We start from the raw sequence: 26,784 nt of genomic DNA, 5'->3' as shown, positions 1-26,784 counted from the left end.
CGTGTGTGTGTGTGTGTGCGGGGGTGGGGGGTGGGGGTGTGTCTGCCTGCAGGACAAGAGCTAACTTGGTATAAAAAGCCTAATTGTCAAACACTTGTGGGAGGTGATTGACTGTTAGGACAAAATACGTTTTACTGTGATTAACAAATGCTACATATAACGTTACATGGCATGAAATAATCACAGTTGATTCCCAAGCTGCTTTGATTATAAAATACTGGGAAATGGGGACACTATCTTTTAAACTTAAAAGTGAAGGGGTGTGTGTGTGTTTGGGGGGGGGGGGAATCTCTTTCCCAACTTTGGGCAGATTTTTGAGCATTTTGCAAGAAATGCTGTTTTTTATACAATGTCTGAGAACTCAGTGCCAAATGTGGAACGGTGTCCACTTTACTGGAACTATTATATGCAGCAGCTGTGAATACCTCAGTACCTTAACAAACCTCAGTAAAACTACACCTCTATAGGTTTCCCCTCAGGTAGGTTTACCATACATCTGGGTTTCCCCAGATATAGCCTCTTTTTCGAGCTTCCTTTCTCTGTCTGGGCGGATTTTTCAAATAACAGGAAATGACTGGGGTTTTTGCAGAGCAGACAAGCTGGAGCTCAGAAACAGTCCCGATTGGTCCACTTCCCAATTGGCCCCACCCCTGCATCTGCAGCTGATTGGTCCATTCCCCTGCAAGCCACAGCTCCCACCCAAGCCCCAGTTCCCAGCCCAGGGAGGCACTGACTGACAGCTCTTGCTGAGTCCTGGCCTTGGCCAGCTGCCCTCCCACCGTGACACAGACTGACACTGCCCCTCCCCACCTCTAGTGAGTATCCCCACCACAGGTAACCCCTTCAACACTCACAACTGTCCCCCCCCCACTCCTTCACCCTTCTGCAGTGTCCTCTAGTTGGCAAACTGAAATATGGTAACCCTCCCCTCAGATCAGTGTTTTTCTTCAGTAGTGAACTCAAAGACATAGGTTTCCCACATTCTGCTTCCTAATTAAATCTGGATTGCTCAGTAAATTTTTGTATGAGATTTGGAGTATTATCTTCCTGAGTTTCTCATACCAGCGGTGCTTTGGCTGTATTCTACACTGAGTTCCCATTTAGCCAGCATGCTTTACCCCTTTCTGTGCTTATGCTTTTTTTACCATTTGGTCTATATGACCCAAGTTCAATCAGAATGGTATTTGCCGGGAAACCTATTTTTTGCTGATATCAGTCTCCTATCACCTTGGTTTATAAATCACTCAGTACACTGGCTTGAAGATTCTCCCCATTTCCATATAAACATGCTCTCTTGGTTACTCCCCTCCCCTTGCCCTGGCTTACGATGCACCCTGAAAACACATGGGGTAGCCCAGCCAACAGAAGAACCCAATTTAGAACATGAAATCTATTGCCTGTGCAAGAAGGGGCAGAGAGGTTTAGCACATGCTTTCATGAAATAATGATAGAGTCTGCTTAAAACCAGCTTGTTCACTGAAGCAGACATTGCCACAATTGTATTACCTAGGTAGGTTTGCTTACCTTCTAGTCTGAATAAATCTAGTTGTAGGAAAAGGTGAAGCAGGGGTGGGGCCTCGGGGGAAGAGGTGAAGCCAGGGTGTGGGGCGGTTCCAGCACTTCTGCTGTGGTGTCTGGTTTTCAGAAATTAGAAAGTTGGCAATCCTAGTCACTTTGAAGAGGGAAAGGGCCAAGCTGAGGGATCCTGCTCCCAGGTTCCCAGAGGCCAGTTCTCATGGGTACCCTGCATGCTGGCCTGGGACTCATCAGCTCCCCACACAGTCAGTCCTGCCCTTTCTATGGCTGGCTCCAGACTGCTCCAAAATGGCTTCTCCCCCCTCCAGGGCTCCCAGGGGATGGCATCTCACTTAGTGTTAGTCAGGTTAACTCTTCTGTCTAGGCTTTCCCTTGTCAATCATTTGACCCCCTTCTTTCTCTCAGACATGGCCCCTCTTCTGAGCAGGTGCCCTGCCAGCCTCCTTGGCTCTAAACAGTGACTCTCCTCTCTCCTTCTTGGTTGCCTAGCAGACTCTGAGTCTGCCCTTGGTCCCCCTTCCTCCCAGGGACAGCGACTCTCTCTGAGGCTCATGCACACCAAGCCCGAACCCAGATAAGCTCCTTGGGGGTTACAGATGTAAATGTTTAGAATGTCTAAATTGGCCCCTCACAGTTTCTAGTCTCTTTGGTGGATATTCCAAAGAAAGGGATATAGACAAGGTTCTAAACTTCATTTATAGTCACAACCAGGGTTGAAGCAAGCAGGTCTATTGTATCTTGGTACATGTGCACTCAGTTAGACTATTAGTGTGCATTTTTACTCTTCTGTATTATTACCAAGATGTGTTGTGATCCCTCCTTCTCCAGAGTTTGGTTTGCTGCTCCTTTAGGGATGAGAGGCAATGGACTCATCAAGCTACACAAAGTTAGATTTTCTATATTTTATTCATAAAAACAGATTTGCAACAATTTTTTAAAAATTGATCTCATGCAGTATAAGGGTATACAAGAAATTTTTCATTTACATTTTCTTCTGGCAGTTCCAGTCTAGTTTAAAGCATTTGTGCACTAACATCATTGGAAAATGCCATTGGGGCACAGCCTCTTCATAAATTTACAGTACTGTTTTGCTGCAGTAGAAAAGAACAGAAACATTAAATAGCTATATTCACTTGGTGGGTCTTGTTATGCTGCAGGAAATTAAAAAAATGTCATGAGAGAAACTACAGTATCATTGAGACAAAGAATGTACTGCATGGTTTAAACCTAATAAACGGCACACAGTCAGTATTCACAAAGTTACAGACACACACACACTCACCTCCATCAGGCCAATACTTTTGAGTTTTTCCTGCTATGTTGGATTAATATTTCTACAGCGATGTTTGTGTATACATTATATACAATATTGTCCTTTTCTCTTTTACAAATTAACAGATTCCTTTAAAAATAAACCAGGCCCTGATTAAATTCATAAAGAGAATACTGTCAACACACATTGAGTGACAACATCAATGCTTAAACAGAGTAATGAATTCTATTTTACCTGTGTTATACTTACATGTTTTTGTTCTAAAAGCTACAGGTACCTCCATAATCTCTCTTACTGTATGTGCCAAGTGAAATATTTTGTGATGCTCCCATTGGAAGATTTATATTTATGGTTATTTTTGGCTACGTGGTAAAGATTTTTGCTTGTCAAAGCTGCAATTAAGTCCCTCAGTTAATGAGCCTCCTCCCCTGTGCAGATACTGAAAGCTGCTCTTTAGTCATCTCTGGTCTGGGAGTGTTGTGGAATAGTCACTTCAGAATGTGGGAGGTGGGCAGGCATTGGTTAAAGACATCAAGTGCAGCCTGAGGCACCACTGCTATTTTTAGCTAGACAATATTTTTATTTGGTTTAAGAAAATCACTGGTCTTAATAACTGACAAGGCCGTGATACATCACACTGACAATATACTGGAGAATAGGCTGGGATTAGGCCTCACTTACAGTCCATGAGAATGTCTCTAAGATTGGTTCAGCTAGAACAGTGGTTCTGAAACTGGGGGTCAGGATCCCTCAGGGGGTCGCAAGGTTATTACATGGGGGGGGGGGGGTCGTGAGCTGTCAACCTCCACCGTAAACCCTGCTTACCTCCAGCATTTATAATGGTGTTAAATATATAAAAAAGAGTGTTTCATTTATTAGGGGGGTCGCATTCAGAGACTTGCTGTGTGAAAGGGGTCGCCAGTAAAAAAGTTTGAGCCCCACTGAGCTAAAACATCTTACAACTATAATACCTTAGAACAACTTTGCTTAGGGGAGTGGAGCTAAGGTATGTGCTCAAATATGAAAAATGATCAGTCCCTATCAACAGAGAGATTAAAATTCATGCTTTTTCCACATCTTTATTTTTCATATTCAAATAAAATATTCTATGGGCAAACTTGGTTTATACCACCAATTACCAGTTACAACTGTCACACACCCAGGTACCAAGCAAAGGTAGTGTATATTATTGTGTATGCACTCTGCAGAATTTGCCTGCAGCCTCAAGGTGCTGTGCCCTGTTCCCCCACCCACCCCCTGTCTACTAAATTAATATGATTGTAATTATGTGTGGCATAATTCAAACAAACTGTGAAAATCAATCCACCCTGTGACATTAAGACTTTACTACCCATCCATCCTCAGCTTCTTGAGTTAGCAGCCCTAGGACTTTTTCTGCCAGCTTTGTATATTACGGTTGGTTGTGTTTATTTTGAAAGAGAGGCAGAAACTCTGTCAAAATGAAGTCCCTGATGGTCAGCATGGGAACCTGGCAATCACCACATCTAATCCCTGGAGAACTGTAAAGAGCTCTGACTCGGAACAGCAACTCTGTAGCTGGTAACGCCTCAGGGCTGTTGCTACAACCTCTGCTTCTGCCCTATGTATAGTTTTTAGTTACAGGGGGACCCTGCTATTAGCAACACAGAGTCTCAATCACACTTCAGGAATCATTTCTCAAAATCCCCCTTTCCCACTGAAAATCCTCTCTGAAATGAAAACAAGCAAGACTAACCAGTGCAGAATGCTTCCAACAATTTAACACAACTTTTGTAAAATGAAGTGTATCTATTTCAATAAATGTTATAGCTCTACCATTTTATTTTTCTTTCATGGACAGCATATAGTTCCATGTTTTCAGCAGCCATGTAACAGTGACAGTTGAGTGGTTTTTATTTTTTTTAATTGTCTCATTTTTTGCAAGATTTGTATTTCCCAGCCTCCTCGTTGCTAGTAGAAATTTGGGAAGAAATATTTTCAATGACTTCTTTGTGAAGAAATAAAAGCTCCATGAATAAGGCTACAGATGAAACTCCAGGTTTCTCTTGCTCTCGCCTTTCCACATGAGTTACACTGGTACTCCCATGATGATGGCCTTAGCCCTAGTTCCTCTGTGTGGTAAGAGCAAATAGTATGTTTATAGCAGAGTTCTACGTCTGATGTTCAGTCCAGTCATTGAGTACTTAAAAGCAGTTCAGGAAGCTCTGATCTCCCATTTCTACAGGCCAGAAACCATCACTCGAAAAGATGGTGGCACGTGTCTGTGCCGAGGACTGGCACTGGGGCTTACACATGGACTGGCACAGCTAGCGTCAACTCCTCCTATGGATGGCAAATAGGCATGGTGAAGAATGGGCAGTTGTAAAGACAATCGGCGTTGTATACTGTAGAGAGAGGAAAAAAAAGAGGTGTTAGCAGAAGAGGAAAAGTGAATATGTCAAATGCGTGATGTCTCTGCAGGTTTTCTCTGACTTCTGCTATTACAGAGAGGGTTAATGCCAAGAACATTACATTTGCTGCTGTTGAGATATACCACTGCTGTTACCAACTTCCCTTTTGGGAGTTTTTTTTGACAGACTAGACAAGACAGGAGAATCTAATGGCTTGTTTCAAGTATCCCACAACTGTCTAAAATTCCCAGCTATTTTGAGATTAAATGTTAGACTGCTGATGTTTGGAAAAAAACTTTTAGCTTGCAATGAGGATGAACTAGCTAACAGAGCACACTCACAGGCTGATTTACCACCATTCTGAGGGCTGGATAACTAGACAGAACAGAAACTGAATGAACGAGTTCCAATCTATGTGTATTTTTAGTTCAAAAACATTAGAATTAAAGAAGTCAGTTTTTCAAATCCATCTAAAGCAAATAAGTGCATATGGAGGTGTGGAAGGAACCCATAGGTCACTTTGTAGAGTTTATCTACCTTTCAGTTTGGGCCCAATCCAGGGACATGCTGAGCATCCCTCAAAGCCCAGTGAAGTCAATGGAAGCTGTGGCGGCTCAGCCCCCATGAAAAAATCAAGCCTAACTGTCTATTTGGAGCTTAACTTTAGGCATTCAATTTTCCTAGTGGGCGGGTTTTCACATCACAAGATCCCACCATCATAAATGGTAGTCTTAAGAGAGATGCTGAAGAGTGAGGACATGGAGTTTGAACTAATCTCTCCTCCCTGAAGGTGGAGGTCCTTCCAGAACAGAGTCGAGGCGTACTAGCAGACTGCTTTGTGGAAACCTCTATTATCTCTGCGCATGGGCAGCGGATATAATAGGCAAGGGGAGGTGTTGCCTCCCCAGCACAGCTGTCCCTGCTGCCGGACACCTGGGCTGTGGTGCCCCCCTCCCTGCTCTGACCCTTCCCCAAGGCTCCCATGGCTTGCTGCTGCTGCCTGGGGTGAATCTTCCTCCTCTCCTCCATCCCATCTCCTTCCGCCCTCGGAGATCCCCGCAGTTACCGGCTGTGTCTCTCCTCACCCCCTACTCCCCAGTGTGTGTGGGGGTGTGTGTGAGAATGCGAGCGGGGAGTCAGTGGCAGTCTGGGGAGTGAGGAGGCTAGTAGAGGAGATCCCTGAGTAACTTTACATAAGTGACTTCCAGAGACCCAGTAGCAGATCACTGAAACTGTTAAAGAGCCATTAAAGTGGTAATGAAGCCATGTAACAGGCATTTGCCAATGCCCAGGAAGCCTTTGGCCACATTCAGCTGGCTTTTATAGTGTAGGAAAATGTGTTATTGGGGTTAAAAACAGTTTCCAATTGAGGACCCTTCAGTTATTCTCTGTACCCAGAAGCAGTAACTGCTAACCTGGCTCAAAGAGGAGCTGACATAGCCAGTGAGTTTATTTCTTGATCTAGTCATTTTATTCAATTTAAGTAAATGAGTCTGGCAGGGAATTCTGTGTAAGAAAGGTGATTAACCTACTGCCTTAGTGCAGGCTGTCAATGACAAGCACTTTTTCAAAAGGAGAGATTAGGCTTCAGTTTGGCACAGGTAGCCTGACTTTTCATCCCTCTCTATACAGCATACACAGAACTCCCTGCCACGCAGAGGAGAATCTATCTGGTAACTAAGCTATACCTGTTGCCTGTTCAGTTCCCCTGGGGAATGTTATTAGTGCCCTAAGGTGAAATGGGGAGAGGGTGTCACAGGGGCAGCAGCAGGGTGAGGAGTCCAGCAGTGAGCCAGCTGCACAGGGGGTCTCCTCGTGGTGGGTGGGGAAAGGGTCTGCGGGGGGACGTGAGGAGGTGAGCGGAGGGGGAGGTTTCAGGGGGGGTGAAGAGATGAGCGGTGAGTCAGTGGTGGGTGGGGGAGGGGCCTGGGGCAGAGCAGGGATGGAGTGTGGGCAGGGCTGTGGGCGGAAGAGGCAGGACAAAGAGCTGGTTTCTCCCAGGGGAAGTTTCAGCCACCGCCGATGTCTCTGCCTGTGCTCTTTCTGTACTGTGGATAAACTGAGGTCTTCAATTTCCAGGGCTGTCAATTTAGCACCTTTCACAAGAACTGGAATTTACTTAGGGCTTGTCCACATGGGGGATTTTCCCACTTATATTGGTATAATTATTCTGGTATGGCCAAACTGCTATAGTTATACTGGTATGAGTCCCATGTGGACATTCTTGGTCCAGACCAAGAGTGCTTTTTTGTTTGTTTGTTTTAGCTTAAACCGATTGCAAAGCAACATAAGCTAAATTGGAAAAAAGCACTGTTATACCAGAATATGAGTGTCTACATGGGGGATTATACCAGTACAACTATAGCACTTCTCATTCACATCTTATAGCCTTCCCAAGTGGACAAGTCATTCGAAAAAAATGTATGCCTGAATGCTTGCTTGTTGATGATCTTTCTTATTCTACTAGATCTGCATTTGTTGTTTGTACATTATGCTGTCAAATGGAGATAGATTACCAGTCACCCATTGCTTGGCTCATGAACCAAAAATTAGTTACTATGGAGAACTTAAAATTGTTGGCTTTGTTCAGATGCTGCATTACTGTGCTGCAATACATCAGACAAACATAGGGGGTGTAAGTGATTGCAATCTGCAACACCATGGACAGATAGACTCAACTTTACATTTCAGGGCTCTGCAGATTTCCTTTCAATGTTTTAAATGTTTGGTGAAATACAAACGTCCACTGTTTCTCATGCTACTGATGGTATTACATCTAGTGGATTAAATTAAATCCTCTTATTGTTACTCTGTCACACTATTTTGGTGGTATCAATTGAATCATGCCGGTTCCCAAGGAGTGCAGAGGTGGCATGTTTGCTGATTCCACGTGCTGAATCCTTATTAGTTTGATGTTGCATTTTTTAATTGTGTTTATGGTGCAGGGTCAAAAAGAGAATTGCCAAAGCTTATTTTCCCACCAGTGAAACTGCTTACTTTGACTATTACAAACTCTTCTGTAAAGAGCTATTTGAAGCTATTCCAAGAGAATTCAGTTGCATAGTAGACTGAATGGGATTTTTCACCCATTTAAATGTCAGCCATGCCACAGACAAAGCATGTCTGACTACATCAACATTGGCTGCAGTGGGTGGCAATTTTGCTTTAACTGTACTTACAATTTACTTTAACTTGAAAACTTTGTTTCCAGAGGGGTAGCCTCTGGTAAGAGGATTGGAATAAACATAACAGTTTATGCAAAAACTCTGTCTTAAAAAAATATCTAGCTCATAGTTTGCAAGGGCTGGGGGTAAAATGTCTAAAGGGAAGGTGAGAGTTCAACTTCTACAGTTAGTTACTCTGTATGGAATTGTATTCAACCTGAATTGCATTTCCCTACCTACATCTTGTGGCCATAGCTTTCCATGATGACTGCTCATGAGCTCAAGATGGCTGCATAAAAACTGAGATTTCAAAATTACTGGACATTTTGAAAATGTAGGGCTAACCAGGTATTGGTGTAGGAGAGTTTAGTATTTTATTAGCTATAGATTATATTGCAAATCCCTGTCATTGCTAAAACTAGCCCAAGATGGATGATAATATAAACTGCTTCGGGAGTACAATTCAAACTGAAGTCAATTGGAGTTCGGCGATCAGAGCAGCTACAAGTCAGGGCACTGGACGGGGCAGGAGGGGTAGAAGTGCCCTAAAAGTGTGGGGGCCACAGGTGCCTGAACCGTGGCCCTGCCCCCTGTGCCATGCCATCCCCCGAGGCCCTGCCCCCGCACTGCCCTTCTCCCCCGAACTCCTGCTCCCACACCACCTCTTCCCCCCAAGACCATGCCCCCCCCCAATTGCTCCTCTCTGCCCCCTCCCCCTGCTGCTTTCCCTTACGGCCAGTAAAAAGTGGGAGGACATAGCTCTGGTCCCCCCAGTCTCCCTGTTCTGGAGCCCCTGGTATGGGGAATAGACCATAGATGTTTTTTCATTTCAGTATGGAAATATATTCTTTAAATTTATAGGGAACAAGTGAAATCCTAGCAATAGTGTAGGTTCAATACTAGATGAGGATGGTAAAACTGTCAATCATGATGTGAGGAAGGAAGAAGCAGCTATAAAAATATTCCAGGATTGTCATTTTGTGTGTCATGCAGAAGCCTAGAATGTCTGAGTCAGTGTGAAGCAATGGAAACAGCTACAAGCATGGCTGAGAACTCTGTGTGCTTACAGTCTGTTCCCATCCAATTTTTAAGTTCTCAGCTATTTTGACTTTAAGAATTATAATACAGAGTAGATTTCAGTAACACATGCAACTGTGACATGCCAAGAGTCCACCTCAACCATTGTGATATCAGAGGTAACTCAGCCAATCATCTCCCTTACTCTATAGCTAATTTGCATGCAGCAGTCTCATGAGTTGTGTAAAGGAGACTGCACAGATGGGGGATTACTTGGCCCAACTGCCCCACCTGTGTGCCCAGTTGCCACAGTTCTTCAAAACCTGCACAAAACAACACAACCCCCCCCACAATAACCCCAAACACACACAACTCCTTATGGCAGCACACATCCCTCATTTGCCATCACATCACACAACCCACACACACAATAACCCCAAACGCACATAGCATCTCACGGCATCACACAACCCTCATCATCAACTGCACAAATCAATACAAATCTCCCAGCACAAACCTTCCCTCACTTCAACACAAATCAACGCAACCAGCACACACACTAATAACTCCAAACATCACACTGAAGACTAGAATATTTAAGTCAATGTGAAGTGGTGGAGAGAGCTACAAGCATGGTTTGGAGCTCTTTTTGTTTAGAATATCACCAGGTTCAAACATCACTAAGACTCATGGTTTGTTAGCAACAAATTATTAAGTTCTTAGTCATTTGTGGCTTCTCCCATCCCCCATGACTTTATGAATTAAATTGGTGTGACAGCACTGCTTTCAGCTACTGCTTCAATAAATATTTCTATTCTGTATTTGAAAGGATGAGGTATTCACATCTTACAATGACGATGAAATACTTTTCTGTCAGTAACTAGAGTGAGTGGGTACTAATCAACAACTGTTATCCAGTCCAGCAGATTTTACAATGTTTAACTTGCACCCAGGATTATTAAAAGAACTGGCTGAGGTGCTCTCTGAACCATTAATGTTGGTCCTTGGGACACTGGGGAAGTTCCAGAGGACTGGGGCAAAAAAGCAAATGCTGTGCTAATATTTAAAAAGGGAATTCAAATGGGATGGACCCAGGTAACTATAGGCTGGTTAGCCTGATATCTCCTTCGGTGGGACTTGTGGGGACAAACAACCTAAGTAGCTTTAAGATGTAACTTGATACATTTATGAACAGGATTATATGACATGACTGCCTGTGACTGCAGGGGACTGGAGTTTGACCTATGCCCTTCCAGTCCTATGTAAATGAACCACTAGTTAGATAAATGATCTAAAGCTGTGTTTACAGAGATGCATCCGAAGAAGTGGGCATTAACCCACGAAAGCTTATGCTCCAATACATCTGTTAGTCTTAAAGGTGCCACAGGACTCTCTGTTGCTTTTTATAGAGATCAGCTTTCCTCTAGAAATACTGACTTAACTCCTAGTAACTCAAGAAAAATTCAATTTTAAGATTCTGATTGAAAGTGACCTAATCTAAACAGCACTCATGAGTTTTTAAGTGGAAGAACTTTCTGCAGTGATCAGTTTCATACATGCCTACAACGTGTATTTGATTAATGCCTTCAGTTAGTATTCAGCTTTATGATGAAGGGTCAGATTTTTAATTATTCAAATATATTGGTAATGCTGAGAGGTAATTTAAACGAAAACTCCTCTTTTTACATTGCAAAGCTTCAGAACTTGAAGAGCTGTAAGTGTTGTATGCTGATAACAAAAGGAAGTGAATTGATTTTTGGTTAGTACAGAAGGAATGAGTTGACATTTTCCAAAGCAAATGGTCATACTGTCTCTTAGGTTTGCGTGAAGTGGAAATATTTAACTATTTTAATTCTAGCTCTCTGGAGTTAATTATTTTAGGTACACATTCCTGAGGTCTATTTGCTGAACTTTACTGAGTGTCCCTAAAGAATTGTTAAACTGCTTCACCAACAGGTAGTTCAGATCAACCCCAACTATTTCAACCTTCAATTCACTTTTTACCAAATTACCGAGTGTTAGTAACCTTAAAGACACGTACTCCACAACTCAAGCTGGAAAAGTGAGCATGGACACATTAGAAGTGCAGTTCTACTTGTGGAGAACACAAAGGTTAGGTAAGAAATGGTCTCTTCTTAAAAAGGAAATAAAAAATTGTAGATCCCTAATCCCAGAGTCTAAAAAGTGTTATGGTTCCCCTATAGGTACACATTCAGTGGTATGAAACCTAAATAGCAAAACCTGCTTAACAAGTACAAAAATTAATAGCATCTCCCTAAAATAGGTGCAATATAGTGATAGAGAATCACTAACACAAACATTTATTTTAAAATGAAAAGAAAAGACCCTTCAGACAGCACAGAGCATGAGTTTGGAAAAGGAAAACAGAGAGAAATTTTAGACCAGTTCCTTGCCTCCAGTCTAGCTGCTGTAGTGCCCCAAAGCTTCTGGAAACCAGTGAATTTGCACAGGGGAATGAACTGAAGAGCTGAAGGCTCTGTGCCACCCCATCTGTGCATTCCCCAGCATGTGGAAAAGGGATGTGGCTGCTCGGTGTGTGTTACACATAGTCCTCTGTGTCCAATCTGCAGAGGATGTGTGTCTGCTACAGCTCATCTTCAGAGCCTGCTTTGTAACTTAAACTAAAGACACTCCTTTTCACCTCTGGAGGTCTGTAGTATCAGCCACGATGTTGGCTAACACACAAGTGTAGCATGTGCCTTCACCACTTGACATGAATGATTTGTAGGGTGACAGCAGCTGCAAGCAAAGGGTGGAGCTTGTTATATCTGTGCAAAATACGTGTAGAATGCTACCATTTCGATTTAGGAGCACTTTATTAAGTGCTTTGCATAGGTATAAATGACTGTATAAAATGCAAGGCAATGAAGATTCAAGACCATTACCTTTGTGGAACCTCATTTTCCCCTCACCTATCATTAGCCTGAAGGAAGGCTGCTGTATCCAACAAAATGGTGATTTCTTTTGTGCTTAATATGCATTAGGAGTTCTGGAGTATTTGTGTTTGGATATCTTTTCATGATATAACTCTATCTTTAATATAACAGTATTACGTTAATCGGTTGTGTATTAATCTATGCACACTACAGCATGTCTTGTAAATGGGGTTGAAATGGAAAAGGCACCTAATACCCACACATTAAGGGAGACTGCTCGATCTCACCAAACTGTGCATGCATCCTTTTTTAATGTGGGCCTTGCTTTTGTGAACTGACCAAATATTTTCTTAGTATATTTTTCCAATAACAAAATGCACTGGCAATTCGGGTCCCTGTGGATTTTCCTGCATCAGGGCACTACAGGTATAGTAAAATCCATGTTTCTGTGGATTCGGTCATAGCTGGCATCATATAGCATAAGTTACATAAAGTATGGCTAGATGCACAGTCTGATCCACAAATCTCTCCAATAGCTTTATGCACCAATGCACGTGCACTTTTGACAACAGAAACTAGATATGCTACGTCAAATCCTGTAGTGAGCCAGACAAATGCCTGGCATAACTGTGGGGCACAGTGGTGTCTTGCTGCTACCTTTCTGTCCCCCTTAGGTCCCAATCTTGGGGGCTACTGGATGCTGAACTGGGCTGCTCTAACTTGTGCTGGTGGATAGAGGCTCCCAAGAAACCATTCTGCTGTCCAGGACCACTCCCTATCATATGGAAATCCTCATTTGCTGCCTTAAGGAAATTTTGCAGCAGTGCAAAGGGGATTTACCAAAGGGTGAGGATCTGCCCACCTGTCACAGACCTGTGATCGTCGTAGAAATCTAGACCTAAATTCTATGGCGGAGTCCCCTGGTTTCTGAATGACTCCACCATGACAGATTGGAAACTCTGCAGCAGCTTCAGGTAAAAAAATTTTTTTTTAAAGGGAGGCTGTTTAATTGCACGTTAAAACAAATATTATGATCAGATCAAAATCTGTTATTTTATGTTGATACTAGATTCAATTTATTTTATATTAAACATATTTTACTCTGCCCTTACAATTTTCAATATGATCCAGTTTTTTGTATAAGCAACATGCAGCCTTAAGGGAGCCAATATGGTCCAGTGTGCAGGGTACAGCATGAGACCTGGGTTCTATCCCTGACTGTGCCATGGGGCTGCTGGGTGACCTTGGGCAAGTCACTTAACCTCTCTCTGCCTCTACCAGGCAGATGGAGCTTGTCAGCTGTACTAGACAGTGCACCCAGGAGAAGGAAAACTCTGATTCCAAACCAAGAACATCAGGCCTGACCAGCCAGTTTGTAAAAGGTGTGCCGATGCTCTATGGGTCTGCACTGCCAACTCTGGTTACTGGGATAAGGCAAAGAACCACGCAACCTTAGGGCTTGTCTACATTACCTGTTTGATCGACAGGCAGTGATTGATCCAGCGGGGGTTGATTTATCGCATCTAGTCTAGACGCGATAAATCAACCGATGAGCACTCTCCCATCAACTCCAGTTCTCCACCGGAGCGTGAAGTGGAAGCAGAGTCGATTGGGGAGCATCAGCCGTCGACTTACCACACTGAAGACACTGTGGTAAGTAGATCTAAGTACGTTGACTTCAGCTACGTTATTCAGGTGAAAGCTGGAGATTTGGGCAGCTAGGCAGAAGATTTTGGGAAATTCTGGCATGACATGAGGCATGGGCAATGGTTGAGGAATGTAGGATAGCCACATTAGGTGGATATTTCTGCTTAAATGATCAGCAATGAATAGCTACCAATACTGAAATTTAAGCAGTTATTATTAGGATTCAGTGTCAACAGCGGTTTGGGATGAATGCAGTAGTTCACATCTTTTATAACTACTTGGCTGACTGCATAATTGATAATAAAGTTGGTAAAAATATTTTCTACAAAACGTTTTTCCATTGAAAAATGCCATTTCGTCGAAACTGAACTTTTTAGTGGAAAGGTAGTATTTGAGAAAAATTTAGTTGGGGGGAAGAGGGGGTTGTAAGGGTTAGTTAGTGCTTATGAAGTGCTTTGAACATACGGAGTGTTCTGAAAAATCAGGCGCTAGGTGTCCCAAGTTGGGCACAATCACTGAGGCACCCCAAGTTAGTGGAAAGTTCTTCAAACATTGACATTAAATGTGTAAGTGATCAAGTAATTAAAGAGTATTAAAATCCATATGCACAACTGGCCTAAATTAAGGTTGCACAGGCAAACTCAAAAACTGTCATTTCCTCATTTTTGTGTGCTCTAAATAATGTTTAACAATAAGTGACCCATGGTAAAACATGACCAAAATTTAACTCTCCAGTTAAAAAAAGTTCTCAGTTCCTCTCTGCATTTACCACTAACCTGTTTTCATCAATATGCTACTTACTGTTCTGGAGAGTTGATGTCTTCTATAGGGTCTTTGCTTGTTCTGGAGGGCTCTGTTGTGCTCCACTGTGCTTGTGGATTTTGATCAAGGTGATTTTTCAAAACAGCTTTCTCACCATCTGGATGGGGGGAAATGTTTAAATTGTATTTACTATGATAAAATGAAAATGGATTTTTTAAACAATTTCCTTTTAAAACATTCAATAGGTTCTTAGAGACATGAAGTGACCCTTCCAGGCTCTTCAGTCCAACAACATCTCTAATTTCTTCACTGCAGCTCTCAGCCTTTTTCTTCTTTCCCTCACCTCAATTGGTTGGTGCCCACCTCCAACTTCACTCTCTCTTCCACACTTAATTCCTTCAGTCCTTTCTCCCTTTGTTATGTCTGACTCACTAATTCCAACGCTGGCTTAATCCTCACATCTTTCTCTTTCATCTCCTGCTTTCAATGACTCTGAGCACCTTTGGAGAAATTAAGGACTATACTGACTTCCCTCATTCTCTCTTCTTTCAGATCTGCCTCAGTCCTTGACCAATACCAAGCTTACTTACTAATGTGCCATTAACCCATAGAAACTCCATCTCCATTTTCCATGCCCTCCTCCAACACTTGCCAAATTCTGCACACAAAAAAAAAATGTTGACACAATCTGGCAATACCTTTCATTCTCTCACTCTTTCCCCTCCTTTCTATGCTTTTCCCAAACCACCCAATTAATCACGTTTTTTATTTTTCCCCTTCTATTGTTTTTGTGCATCTTCCTATGTAGCCCTTGATAGATGACACCTGGAAGAGACTGAGAGGGAACATGTTCCTCTCAGTTTTGTTTACTGTCTTGTTGTCCATCTACATGCAGTTGCAGGATGAATGTATTCTCACCCAGAATGTTCTCTCTACATTTATAGAGCGTCTGCATTACTAACATGTTCCAAATCTTTGTGAGACAGTAGCCATCTTTGCTAAGGGCAGTATACAGGCTAAATCCCACAGAGAATAAGGGGAGATGACAATCATTTTGAGAGAGTTATAATAATAGATGGAGATATACCTATCTCATAGAACATAGAACTCATTGAGTCCAGTCCCCTGCCTTCACTAGCAGGACAAAGTACTGATTTTGCCTCAGATCCCTAAGTGGCTCCCTCAAGGATTGAGCTCACAACCCTAGGTTTAGCAGGCCAATACTCAAACCACTGAGCTATCCCTCCCCCTTGTTGTCTTAACTGTGGATTGTTTGTGACTTCAGTCCCACTGAGAACAATGTCATTTTGAAAGAGGACAGTTCTTGATAAATTTCTTTGAAGGAGAAGATTTTATGTGCCAGCCACTGTTGAGGGAGAAATTTGGAGTCATGAAGAACAATGGCAAAAAATTACCCTTAATCCTAAACATTTCTTAAAAAAACAAAAACAAAAACAAAACTACTTGTGCCAGATCTACTCAACAAAGAGGGCAAAAGGAGAAATTGGGAGTGATAGTTCAGCAGTTTGGGCATTAGCCTGCTAAGCCCAAGGGTGTAAGCTCAATCCTTGAGGGGGCCATTTAGGGATTTGGGGCAAAAATCTGTCTGGGGATTGGTTCTGCTTTGAGCAGGGGGTTGGACTAGATGACCTCCTGAGGTCCCTTCCAACCCTGTGATTCTATGATCAAAAACTAGGACTGAAAGGTTGTAATAGAATATGTATAAATCTATTAAAGGTATTTGTTTCTGATACACTAGAAGCACAGTTCTCTAGAACAGAATAGTTGATGCACTTTGCAATGGTGCTAGTTAAGGCAAAATGGCTGTATGCTGAATACCACAAAGTCAGATTATAATGACATGTGATGGACTATGATGATGAGTCTAAAAATGTTATGTCTCTTCTTGAGAAATGAGGGGAGGTTGGATTAGACTTCATGTATAATGTGATATTTTAAAATGTACATGACAGAATGTCAGTCTGTTTCTCAACAGAGCTCTTAAAATTAACAGACAATGCCCATTCTTGCATTTTAGCTAACTGGCATGCTTATGAAGAGAAACCTATGTGGCTAGATAGTCAAATGGGCCAATTCTGCTTAGTTATACCAATGTAAATCCAGTGTAATCCCAGACTCAGTGAAGACACTCTTGGGATTAAACAGGTGTAATGGAGCAGAATATGGCCCAGTGTATCTGTTCTCTCTACATTTATAGAGCGTCTGCATTACTAATGTGTTCCAAATCCTTTGTGACCATTCCCTCTTGGAAAGGGATATTTTAGTAGAATTGTCTTTTTAATGAGGGAACTGAACAAGGAGAGGGTCAATGTCACAGTTACATGTCTAACTGCTTCTGTCCCCTTTCTGGTCTCTGAGTCACCCCATCAGGTGCCAGGCCACAAGCTTTTACCGCTTCTGGGGCGGAATTCCAAAATTCTCCCATATCAGATGGGCCTGGTGTTATAGTACCCTGTGGTTCTTCCCTTTGGGAGTCTGTGATCAAAGGTGTATACATTGTTCAGACAGCCTTCTTAAAAACAAAGTATTCTTTATTTTAAACAATAGAAACAAAGAATTTTAGAGAAAAAGCATTAAAAACAAACAGTCTACCTGCATGTCTGTCTTATCACCCCCTAGACAGGCTCAAATCCTTCAGATGCCCCCAGTGTGGTGTGTCTTAATCTGGTTTCCCTGAACAGCTGAATAGGAGGCAAAATCTTCAAAGCTAATAGTCCCTTTTTACAATCCTCAAGTGTTTGCAAGGAGGTGGTTTATCTTGAGCCATTCTTTCCCTTCCTGCCTGTTTTTTCAGACACACAATCTCCTCGTGTGTTAAGCCAATACAGTCACGCAGAGAACATCTCAACCAAGTCAACAGACAATAGTCATAAATCATTACAGAGCAGCTCCAAAGCCATCAAGATAGTTGTTTGCTACATATGGAAAGTGTGACTGTTGCAAGTATAAAGGCAACGTGGAAAAAGGCATGAAGGTGAAAATAGGAGAAGAACACAAAGGGTGCAGTTAGGGAGGAGGCTAGGATGGCGTGAAGGGAATGAGATGATGAGTAGCAATACACCAGAGAAAAGACAACACTAAAGAAAAGCAGCAACAGAGCTGCAGAAAGCTTTACAAAGGCTGACCCATGGTTTTTATGTATTATTTCTATTGCAGTAGCACCTAGCATATGGAAACCTCAGAGGCCCTTTTGTGTCAGGTTCAGTAATACCTGTAAAAATATCCCCAAAGAACTTACAATCAAGATTAATAATGAGACAAAACAGATGGTGAAACAAGGCAGTGGGTTGGGTGTCAGGGAAGGAAGATGGGGTAACAGTATTATGAGTGTTTTTGTGCAAACTAGCTATTCTCCACATGTGTTATTCTGTAGTCATCACAGCACAAGCGAGTCTTAAGGAGTGATTTGAAGGGAAAAAAAGGATTAACATAGGAGAGGATGCCGAAGTGAGTAGTGTGTGGGAGTGCTATGGTCCAAAGGGGTAGGAGCAAAGATTTTCGGTATATTGGATGGAGGAGTAGTGAACTTGGCGAGAAGGAAGGAGGAGGCTAGAGCAGAAGAGTTACTTTAGCTGAGGCAAGAAATGACCATACAACAGGGACAAGGATTTTAATTGTAAGAATGGAGAGGGAAGGACAACATTTAGAGATGTTATAAAAAACGAAATGATGGGATTTGATAGCCTGGATGTGAAGGGAGAAGAACAGAAAGGAGTCGAATCTGACACTAGTTAACATAAGAAGTTTAACATTTTGGACAGCGGTGAGGGTGGGGTTGTGGGCGAAGAGAGCGGAAGTGTGTTGTGTTTGCTGTGGCAGCTACTGTCATGTGGGTTCAGCTTTTATTTTCTATACCTCACATTTTTATGTATATTATTCTTGGCATTTTCATAAAAGCCTTGTGGTGTCTATAAGCAGAGGCATTAGACAGGAATGCTTTTTTCTTTCAGAAATTAAAACAATGTTTGATGTAGAGCTGATTAAGGTGACAATGTAACACACTGACTTTATGATATAGACCAATTAAATTAACAAACAAAGTTACATCTGGCAAATCTTAGAAATTAGGGATTGAACAGACCTGTGGTTTATCTAGTCCAGTCCTTTTTTAGAGCATCATTGTTACCCATACTACATTTTCTAGCCAATTGTCCAGTCTGGTTTTAAATGTCTCAGATGAGGTCCCACCATTTCCGTGGGAAACTCTTCCACAATTGAACAGAGCGCAGTGCCAGGAAGATTTTTAATAGTGCTCATGGCTGGCTGGTGCTCAAAATAAGTGTTGGAGCTGGGGAGAGCAATTACATACCCGCTCTTCCCCTCAACCTGCCTCCCCCCAACAATAATTGTTATCTCCCAAATTAGAAAAAAGAACAACTGAAATATTTGAGGGCTCTTCCCCTTCCACCAATACATAAATCCTGTCCCCTCCCTCAATAGCTCCTCTGCTGTAACTCCTGCTGCTGTTTCCCTACTCCTCCTGAATATGAGCAAGCACCTGCTCCATTCACCAGGTTATAGGCTCCCCCTTTCACCCTTCTAACTGATTTACAGACCCCCATGCTCCCCCTTTCCTCCTCAGTTGCAGGCTGCTCCTAGAAGCCATTGATTTGCCAAGCTCCTCTCTCCTTCTGCCCCAGTTTTCCCCACCTGGGGCTGTTCCTGATGTGGGGTGGAGCTCTGCACTCTGACTCTGGGACTACCTTGATTCTGCCTCAAAAACCAGCCTATGAACTTATGGAGCACTCAGGAGGAGCACTCTTAGGAGTTGGAGACTTGCCAGCTCCTTCTTTCCTGGATTGCCCTCTCTGGTACTGCACTGAAGATGCTACAATCTGCCAGCCCCTACTCCCAGCCCACCTGCTCCTTGCTCTTTCCAGGGTGCTTTAGGAGAGAAGGGAGAAAAAGTTATCAGCCTAAAAGGGGGTTAGTTTGTTTAAAGAAATAAAAGAGAGGAGAATTCATAGGTGGGGTTTAGCCCCGTTACTAGTCCTTCAATACCTGAGTCATCCTCAAATTTACACATCCTTCTTGTGTCTCATTATTTGATACCCTCTCCTATCATTCTAGTCAATTCCTTTCCCTTCTTGACTGTACATGTAAGCGTACTCATAGAGTATTGCCACCCCAAAGTGTTCATGAATCAGGCCCCCCAAACTCATAATTGGCTTAAAATGACTTTTAAAATAATAAATGTTGGGTTATTTTTATTTGACATCTCATGTTTTCAAGCTTTACTCCACAGCCAGGAGGGCTAGGAACTTTCATTTTTTTTAAATGAAAACTACAATTCTCCCAGATCACATGCCTCCAGAAGCTGAGCCTTGAAGAAAAACACCAAATGTCCCAAGGCTCACAATAAAATTATGAGAATTGGCAACACTGTATATAGACAAAGCAATGGTAGAAACTTAAAACATACAACCTTTTGAGAGTAAAGGGAAAGGACTTGGTTGAGATATCAAGGCTGCAATTTAAATTTCTTGCGCACATAGACATGGCACAAACAATAATAGTGACAGTATTAACCAATGGGTTTATTTTATATATATATATATATATATATATATATAATTTCATCGTATGGTTCACATCATAATTATGATTTATGTGCAAAAATAGGTGGAAAGGAAATAAAGTAATTGCACTGGCAAACTTTCAAGCTTCCAATTACCTCTGAAGCTCAATATTGGCTTGAACATCTCTTTCTTATTGTCTTCTCTTTCTTTGTTCATTAAGTACACTACTTAAAATTGCCTTCTTCCCTCTTCAAGGTGCTGTTTGTTACTACAGGATGTGAAACCTCAAACTGAATGGGTTGCACTGAAATGTTCTAACTCACTTTAAAACTGCATTTCCATTATCTGAAGGCAGTTTCTAAAGCACTCCACATTCTCATCTCATGCAGGTACTTAGAATCTTGAATAAATAATGCCTCGGCATTTTCTATTCACAGAGCAGTGGCAAGAGAGCCAGGCAGATATCAAGTACTTTACATGGAACAGAACTTATTGGAAGTGCAAAATCCAGTGCCCAATTGTCATTGAATGCCAGAAAGCTTTAGCAAAGGACTTTTATTCATCTATGGTAGAGAAGTGAATTCCAGTTACAAAACTCACAAGTGTACAGATCTTCTCACTTGTTATAGTTTCTTAAAGAAACATACGCTATTTCTATAGGTGTCATATACGTTTCTGTAAGTTTCAATCTCAGTGTCATTTGTACTATTGTAATTTTATTAAGGCTCTTTGTTACTATGCTTATGCTGCAGCAGCATTTTAATGGTTTGCTACTTGATGAAAATACTTCTGTTTACCCTGTTTCTCCCGGTTTGATCATTACTTTCAATTCTATTGGAAAACATATTTTACACTCCACTTATTAATAAATATAAGTCTAATACTGACTTGAGGAAAACTGGCAGGTTTAAAATTCATACAGTTTTAAAGCCAGATAACCTAGCTGTATTATTAAAGGAATCAGAAATTTTTGAGGAATTTTCCCCATGTATGTTGTTTGTTTCCTTTGGACAGTGAAAACAGACCAATCAATTTCTGTTTTGCCAGCAATTTCTAATGAATTTCATATTTTGGGATCATAAGTCAGAGATGACAATCTGCAGATTAGAAACACTACACCTATTAAAAATAAATCATCTCTTTTGAAAAGAATAAGATAAAATGACCGTATTCTCAGTTGGTATAAATCACATAGCTCCACTGAAGCCACTTCCCAGCAGATGACAGTCTGGCTCAACCCTTCTAATGAGGTTAGGCTTTGAAAAAAGATTTTATTAAACAAAGCCTGGGCAAAATTCTACTCTCATTCCACTGTAAATGTGAAAAAACTCCATTTATTTTAGATTTACATCGGTGTAAATGAGAACAGAAATTGAACCACCTACATTTTGGCCCTAAATGGACCTCACAGCTATTGTTATTACTGTTGTGGTATTGGAGTCACTGTATTAGTGTGGCACCCAAAGGCCCCAATCAGGATTGGAATCCATTTGCTCAGCTCTGTACAAACACATAGGAAGTCCCTATTTTGAAGCAGTGTCCCTTTAAAGTCATATAGATCTCATTTGTGAAAGCCTTTGACTCTATCTGTGGTTCAGTCTCATGCTAAATGCCTTCATCAAAGCAACTTCACTGAGGTATCATTTCTCTCTTCTGTGGCAGATGAACTTCTCTTTTCCCCTGCGGTTACTAGCACCCTGCCTTTGAAGTTTGTTTTTCTTTGAAATATTTCTACAAGAGGAAAAATTGTAACACTAAAAAACATTGGAGGCTGGTGAAAACTGACAGTAGATAGGCAAACCTGACCCACCAAGGTATATTCTGAGTCAATTTACAGCAGCGAGTAAAGATTATACTGTGTCTGACTCAAAACATGATGGGTAATACCTTCCCTGAGCAAACTATAGTGCCAAAAAGAGAAAATTTGCTAATGTGACAAGCAAAAAGTCAGAGTTCTCTTAAGTAGGGGGAAAAAAGAGTTGCAAATCACTGCCTTTAACTTCTTACTATACTTCCCATAGAGCAGATGTCATTCATTGATTCTCCCCACAAACTGCTCTACAACTTACTATATAGATGTAGAGATAAATCAAGGAATTCTACTGAAGAATATAGAGTTTGGTTTTATATCAAAAGTCCTGTCATCCATGAATCATTTATCATTTCTTCATCTAATTAAATGCCAAACACAACGTTAATGCATAATTGACTGCATATTTTAAATGATAAAATGTCAGTAAATGAAAGATTTAAAATTCCTTCGCCAACATAAAATTAACCACATTACAAGTATATTTTTTTCCTGTTTTTCTTGTAGGGCCAAATTCAACCCTCATATACACCTATTCAATTCTCATTGACTTCTGTGGGATTTATGCACAAGTATTTGAGAACCAAATTTGCCCTTAAACAGAAAAAGGGAAGAAAAACTCAGGAGTCAGAAGGCACCCATTTCCAGCTGTGAAAAGGATTAACAAAAGATCAAGGGGAACCTTCCTTTAGCAGATATAATCAATAGCTCTTTAGAAGACAACCAGTTACCAATGAATTAATGAAAGAAATAAACTAACAGCTACAGTAAGTGCAGGTCTACTCTAAAAAGCAACGTTTAAAATGGCATAATAAAGTACATCATTTAGTAGTGAGCATATTTGCTCATTTGCAAGTAAAAAGAGGTTGAGATCCCATGCTGCATTTCTTGGAGGCATAGCACAGAAGGCACAGCCCAAGGGGAGAGGAGTTTGGCCTGCTCCAGAGGACTATATGGCTTTTGGCAGACATCTGAGAAGCCCCAGGATTGCTCCAATGTATGGCAGCATCCTGAGGGCTACTTCACAGTCTGAAGCAACCCAGAATCTCTGTAGCAGTATGCACTAAAGAGACACCCTGTCCTTTCTTTACAGGACCTTTCCTCTCCCTGATACACCCTCTACACTGGGACAGCATGGGGCCACTTATGGCAGCTCAACGCTGTGCAAGTGCCATGGTAATTCTCCTGTGGGCCCTTGAGCACATTTCTGGCTCCAATACACTGTCCAAGTGGCTAGGATGGGGGATAAAATCTATTCTTTTTTTTATAAATGCCAACCTGGGAAACTCAATGTGGACTCTTCTTGCTTGTACATAATCACCAGTAGCAAATATTCTGCAGGCCAAATTCTGCTCCAAAGAGTGTTGTATACAATGTAACAGGATGGAATGTAGTGTTACAACTGGAACACAACTAGCAATTCTGTTAGTAGGCAAGCCAGAACAAAATCTCTCTCTGTCACTCATAACTCTGCAATGCTAGCAGAAGCAATGCGTTCAAAGAAAATAAACTATCTGAAGAAAATAACAAATAGAGTTGATGGATGTTACAGTTGAAAACATTTCTATTTGGTTTGGGAAGCCATTTGATTCTGTATCGCAGAGGTTCCAAACTTGGCCCCAAATAAACTAAATGCTTGACTAATATTACTTTTCCATGTAAGCAATTGCTGTAGATGCCACAGGACAGTTATGGGATTATGGATGGGAGGTGAGTGTCTTGGGCAATCTCTGTCTTAAGGTAGGGCATATCCAATGAAAATGTTTGTGCTGCACATAAGGGGTTCTCAATACAGCACAGTACTCCTGATATAAAGAGTCAAACTGGGAGTTGCAGGTGCTTAGCACCTCTTGTGATTTGGCTCTTTATTCACTTAGCTAGAGCGAGCGAATATAGGTTGTTGTGATGTGATAGGGTTTTTTTTAATGGTACAAGTTTGGAATGGTCACATTTCTCACACGTGGCAATGTGGATCTTGGAGCTCATCCCAAAAGAGTGTTCCTAACACCTTCATATTCCACTACACCACTGTGTGTGTTCTGGCCAAGATTTTCTACAGTTAAACTCATAATTTCATATTTGAGATGAATGGGAAAATCAAGTAGCCTATTTAGGTGTTTAACTACAGATTTAGGAGCCTAACTTTTGCTCCTATTTTAAGAAATGTCTCCATAATACACAAGTGTGTGCTGTGGTATAAAGATTTTTATTAGGGATGAGCTGTACGGCTTACTTGTGGTGTCATCCGACCTCTGAAATGTGGTCATTCCAAACTCATGCCAGTGATAGACAATTGGAACTTACTGCAAATATGTTCTTTTAGAACAGAGGAACACTGTAGCCTGGAGATTGGCTTAGGGGTTAACCATGCCCATAAGAGCAGAGGCAAATGATTTTGCAGTGCCCAATCTGCTCCCCCTATATAAGCCCTGGAACTACATCACAGCTCCAGTCTGATGTTACTTCTCTTCTTTATTGTCCTGCTAAGTCTCTCTCTCTCTCTCTCTCTCTCTCCACTCACCAGCAGGCCAGACATGTACTATGGAGTTAGTGCATACAGCCCATCCCCTGTGCCCAGACATAGGCTATCCCTCTGCCCCCAGGTGAGACTTGTGGCCACTTCGAACTCATGCCAATACCATCTTTCTATCAAGCCACAACATTAAGCATTCCCTCTCCCCATCTAAGTAGGGGCTCACAACAATTTCACAAATATGCTTCCCTTGTCTATTCTAAAAAGCTGCAGGGTCCAGCCACAGTGACCTCCTTTCTTCTGGGCATTGGCATCTCTAAATTTAGAGTTCACCTGCTCTAAACCTTCCCCTGTCAAAAGTATGTTAACGGTATGCTGTAAACCTCCATGCACAATATTTCCAGCTAGACACACCTGAAACTCATCTGAGAGACTGTCATTGCTACTGGGTCCCGCAACTTTAATAATAAAGGGATTTTGAAGGTTCATTATCTGAACGTTTGAAAGGCTTTGGTTTGGCTAGAGCAAACAATGGGGTTTTATTTGTCTGGTGTTTTTATTCTGGCTAAACCAATTAATTAGTTCACAACAAAGAATTATCTTGGATACAAGAAGATTCTTGTGAGTGGAAGCAGTTTAATACAAAACAAACAAACAAAAATGGAACCAGTGGCATTAAACAAAGTTCACTCTTAGGAGAGATTTTGTGTATTTTATATACCAGTGATCTGGAAGAAAGAATTTTTAAAAAATCATTAATAATAATATGCCGCTAGGGGACAGTACAATTTTGATTAAGCTGAATAGATTTTGAAATCTGTAATTCAGTGCAGAAAAAGGTAAAATGATTTAGCCTAGGGACAAAGACATGAAAATGGAACATGCCCTTGGCATTTGCATGGTGCAAAACAATGAAAAGTCTGGGACACTGATGTTTAAAATTTGAATACCTTCAGCATGCTGTGGAAAAGTTAATTGAGCACAAACAAAATATGAGATACATAGAAAATTATTCTAATAAACTATTAGAAATAAGAGCAAGGTCACATTTAGAATACTCTTTACCAAGGGAATCATTTTTATTCAAACCACATATTCAAGAGTCCATTTGGCACAATTTAATGGCTCTTTTTTGCATGAACTATTGTTTGTGTTTTGTTATTTTTTTCTGGCGTGCCTATCACTGGTGAAATAGTCCACGTTCCTTTCAAACACATTATAAAAGTGCTTAATTCCACTCTCTGGGGTTAGTTCTTTTTGCTGATCTCAGCCCAGTAATTGCATGACTCCAGCAGCTATATATGCTTTTTTAGGACATTGGGAACTTTCTGGAGCCATAACTAGTGTAACTATAAGTACAGCCACAGTTGAAAATATGGATATTCTCTGCCATGAAGGAAAAAAGGCTGCTCTGATCCAAGCCAAAACTTAATATGCTCAAAACCAAATTATTTTGACCTATTGCAACAATAGTACAACATTTTAATGATTGAAAGACTATAACAAATATTTTCATTGAGGTAGCTTCTGTCTAGCTTAAACGGAGTTTGTGCCGCCGCAGAAATACGGTACCTGTGCCCATCTGTTTGTTAACATTTAAGCAATACACGATGTCTTATAGTGATAGACTCAAGGAACACAGCTTAACAAAGAGAAGCTTAGGGGGTAACTTGAATACAGTCCATAGTACCTGCATGGGGAAGAAACAGTTACTCACTGCCATAGGCGCCGACTTCCCCTCTTTCCCTGGGTACTCGATCCCTGCTCTGCCCCCAGCCTCACCCCCACTCCACCCCTTCCATGAGGCCTCGCCCCCATTCCAACCCCTTCCCCAAAGTCCCCACCCCAACTCCGCCCCCTCCCTATCCCTATTCCAACTCTTTCCACAAATCCCCGCCCCAGCCCTGCCTCTTCCCCGCCTCCTCCCCTGAGCATGCCATGTTCCCACTCTTGCCCCTCCCTCCCGGAGCGTGCTAACGCTGTCAAACAGCTGTTTGGTGGTGGCCGGGCAGGAAGCACTGGGAGGTAGGCTGAGGAGTGGGGACGCAGCGTGCTCAGGGGAGGAGGAGGAGGTGGGGCGGGGGATGAGGAGAGCTTGGCTGCCAGTGAGTGCATAGCACCCACTAATTTTTCCCCGTGGGTGCTCTAGCCCCAGAGCACCCACGGAATTGGTGTCTATGCTCACTGCAGTTCTTTAAGATGTGTCTCCCTATGGGTGCTCCACTCTAAGTGCACTTGCACCCCCTGTGCCTTCGATTGGAGATTTTTCATAGCA

The 26,784-nt window shown here is 41.8% G+C and overlaps 1 protein-coding gene across 1 annotated transcript in view; it reads right to left on the bottom strand.

Annotated features, from left to right (window-relative positions):
• Positions 1–2,423: 2,423 nt before the first annotated feature.
• GABBR2 (gamma-aminobutyric acid type B receptor subunit 2) overlaps positions 2,424–26,784 on the bottom strand; it is an 847,514-nt gene continuing 823,153 nt past the window's right edge. Inside the window, exons 18-19 of the mRNA XM_054020335.1 lie at positions 14,726–14,843; positions 2,424–5,193 (exon numbers count right to left, since the gene is read on the bottom strand). Of these exons, the coding sequence (XP_053876310.1) occupies positions 5,028–5,193; positions 14,726–14,843 (284 nt within the window). The 3' untranslated portion in view covers positions 2,424–5,027. The remainder of the gene's footprint in view (positions 5,194–14,725; positions 14,844–26,784) is intronic.

The sequence above is a fragment of the Malaclemys terrapin genome, chromosome 2, assembly GCF_027887155.1.
Source record: "Malaclemys terrapin pileata isolate rMalTer1 chromosome 2, rMalTer1.hap1, whole genome shotgun sequence".
Taxonomy (NCBI): domain Eukaryota; kingdom Metazoa; phylum Chordata; order Testudines; family Emydidae; genus Malaclemys; species Malaclemys terrapin.
Note: the sequence above shows the minus strand (reverse complement) of the source record. Positions and strands in the feature narration are given on the sequence as shown.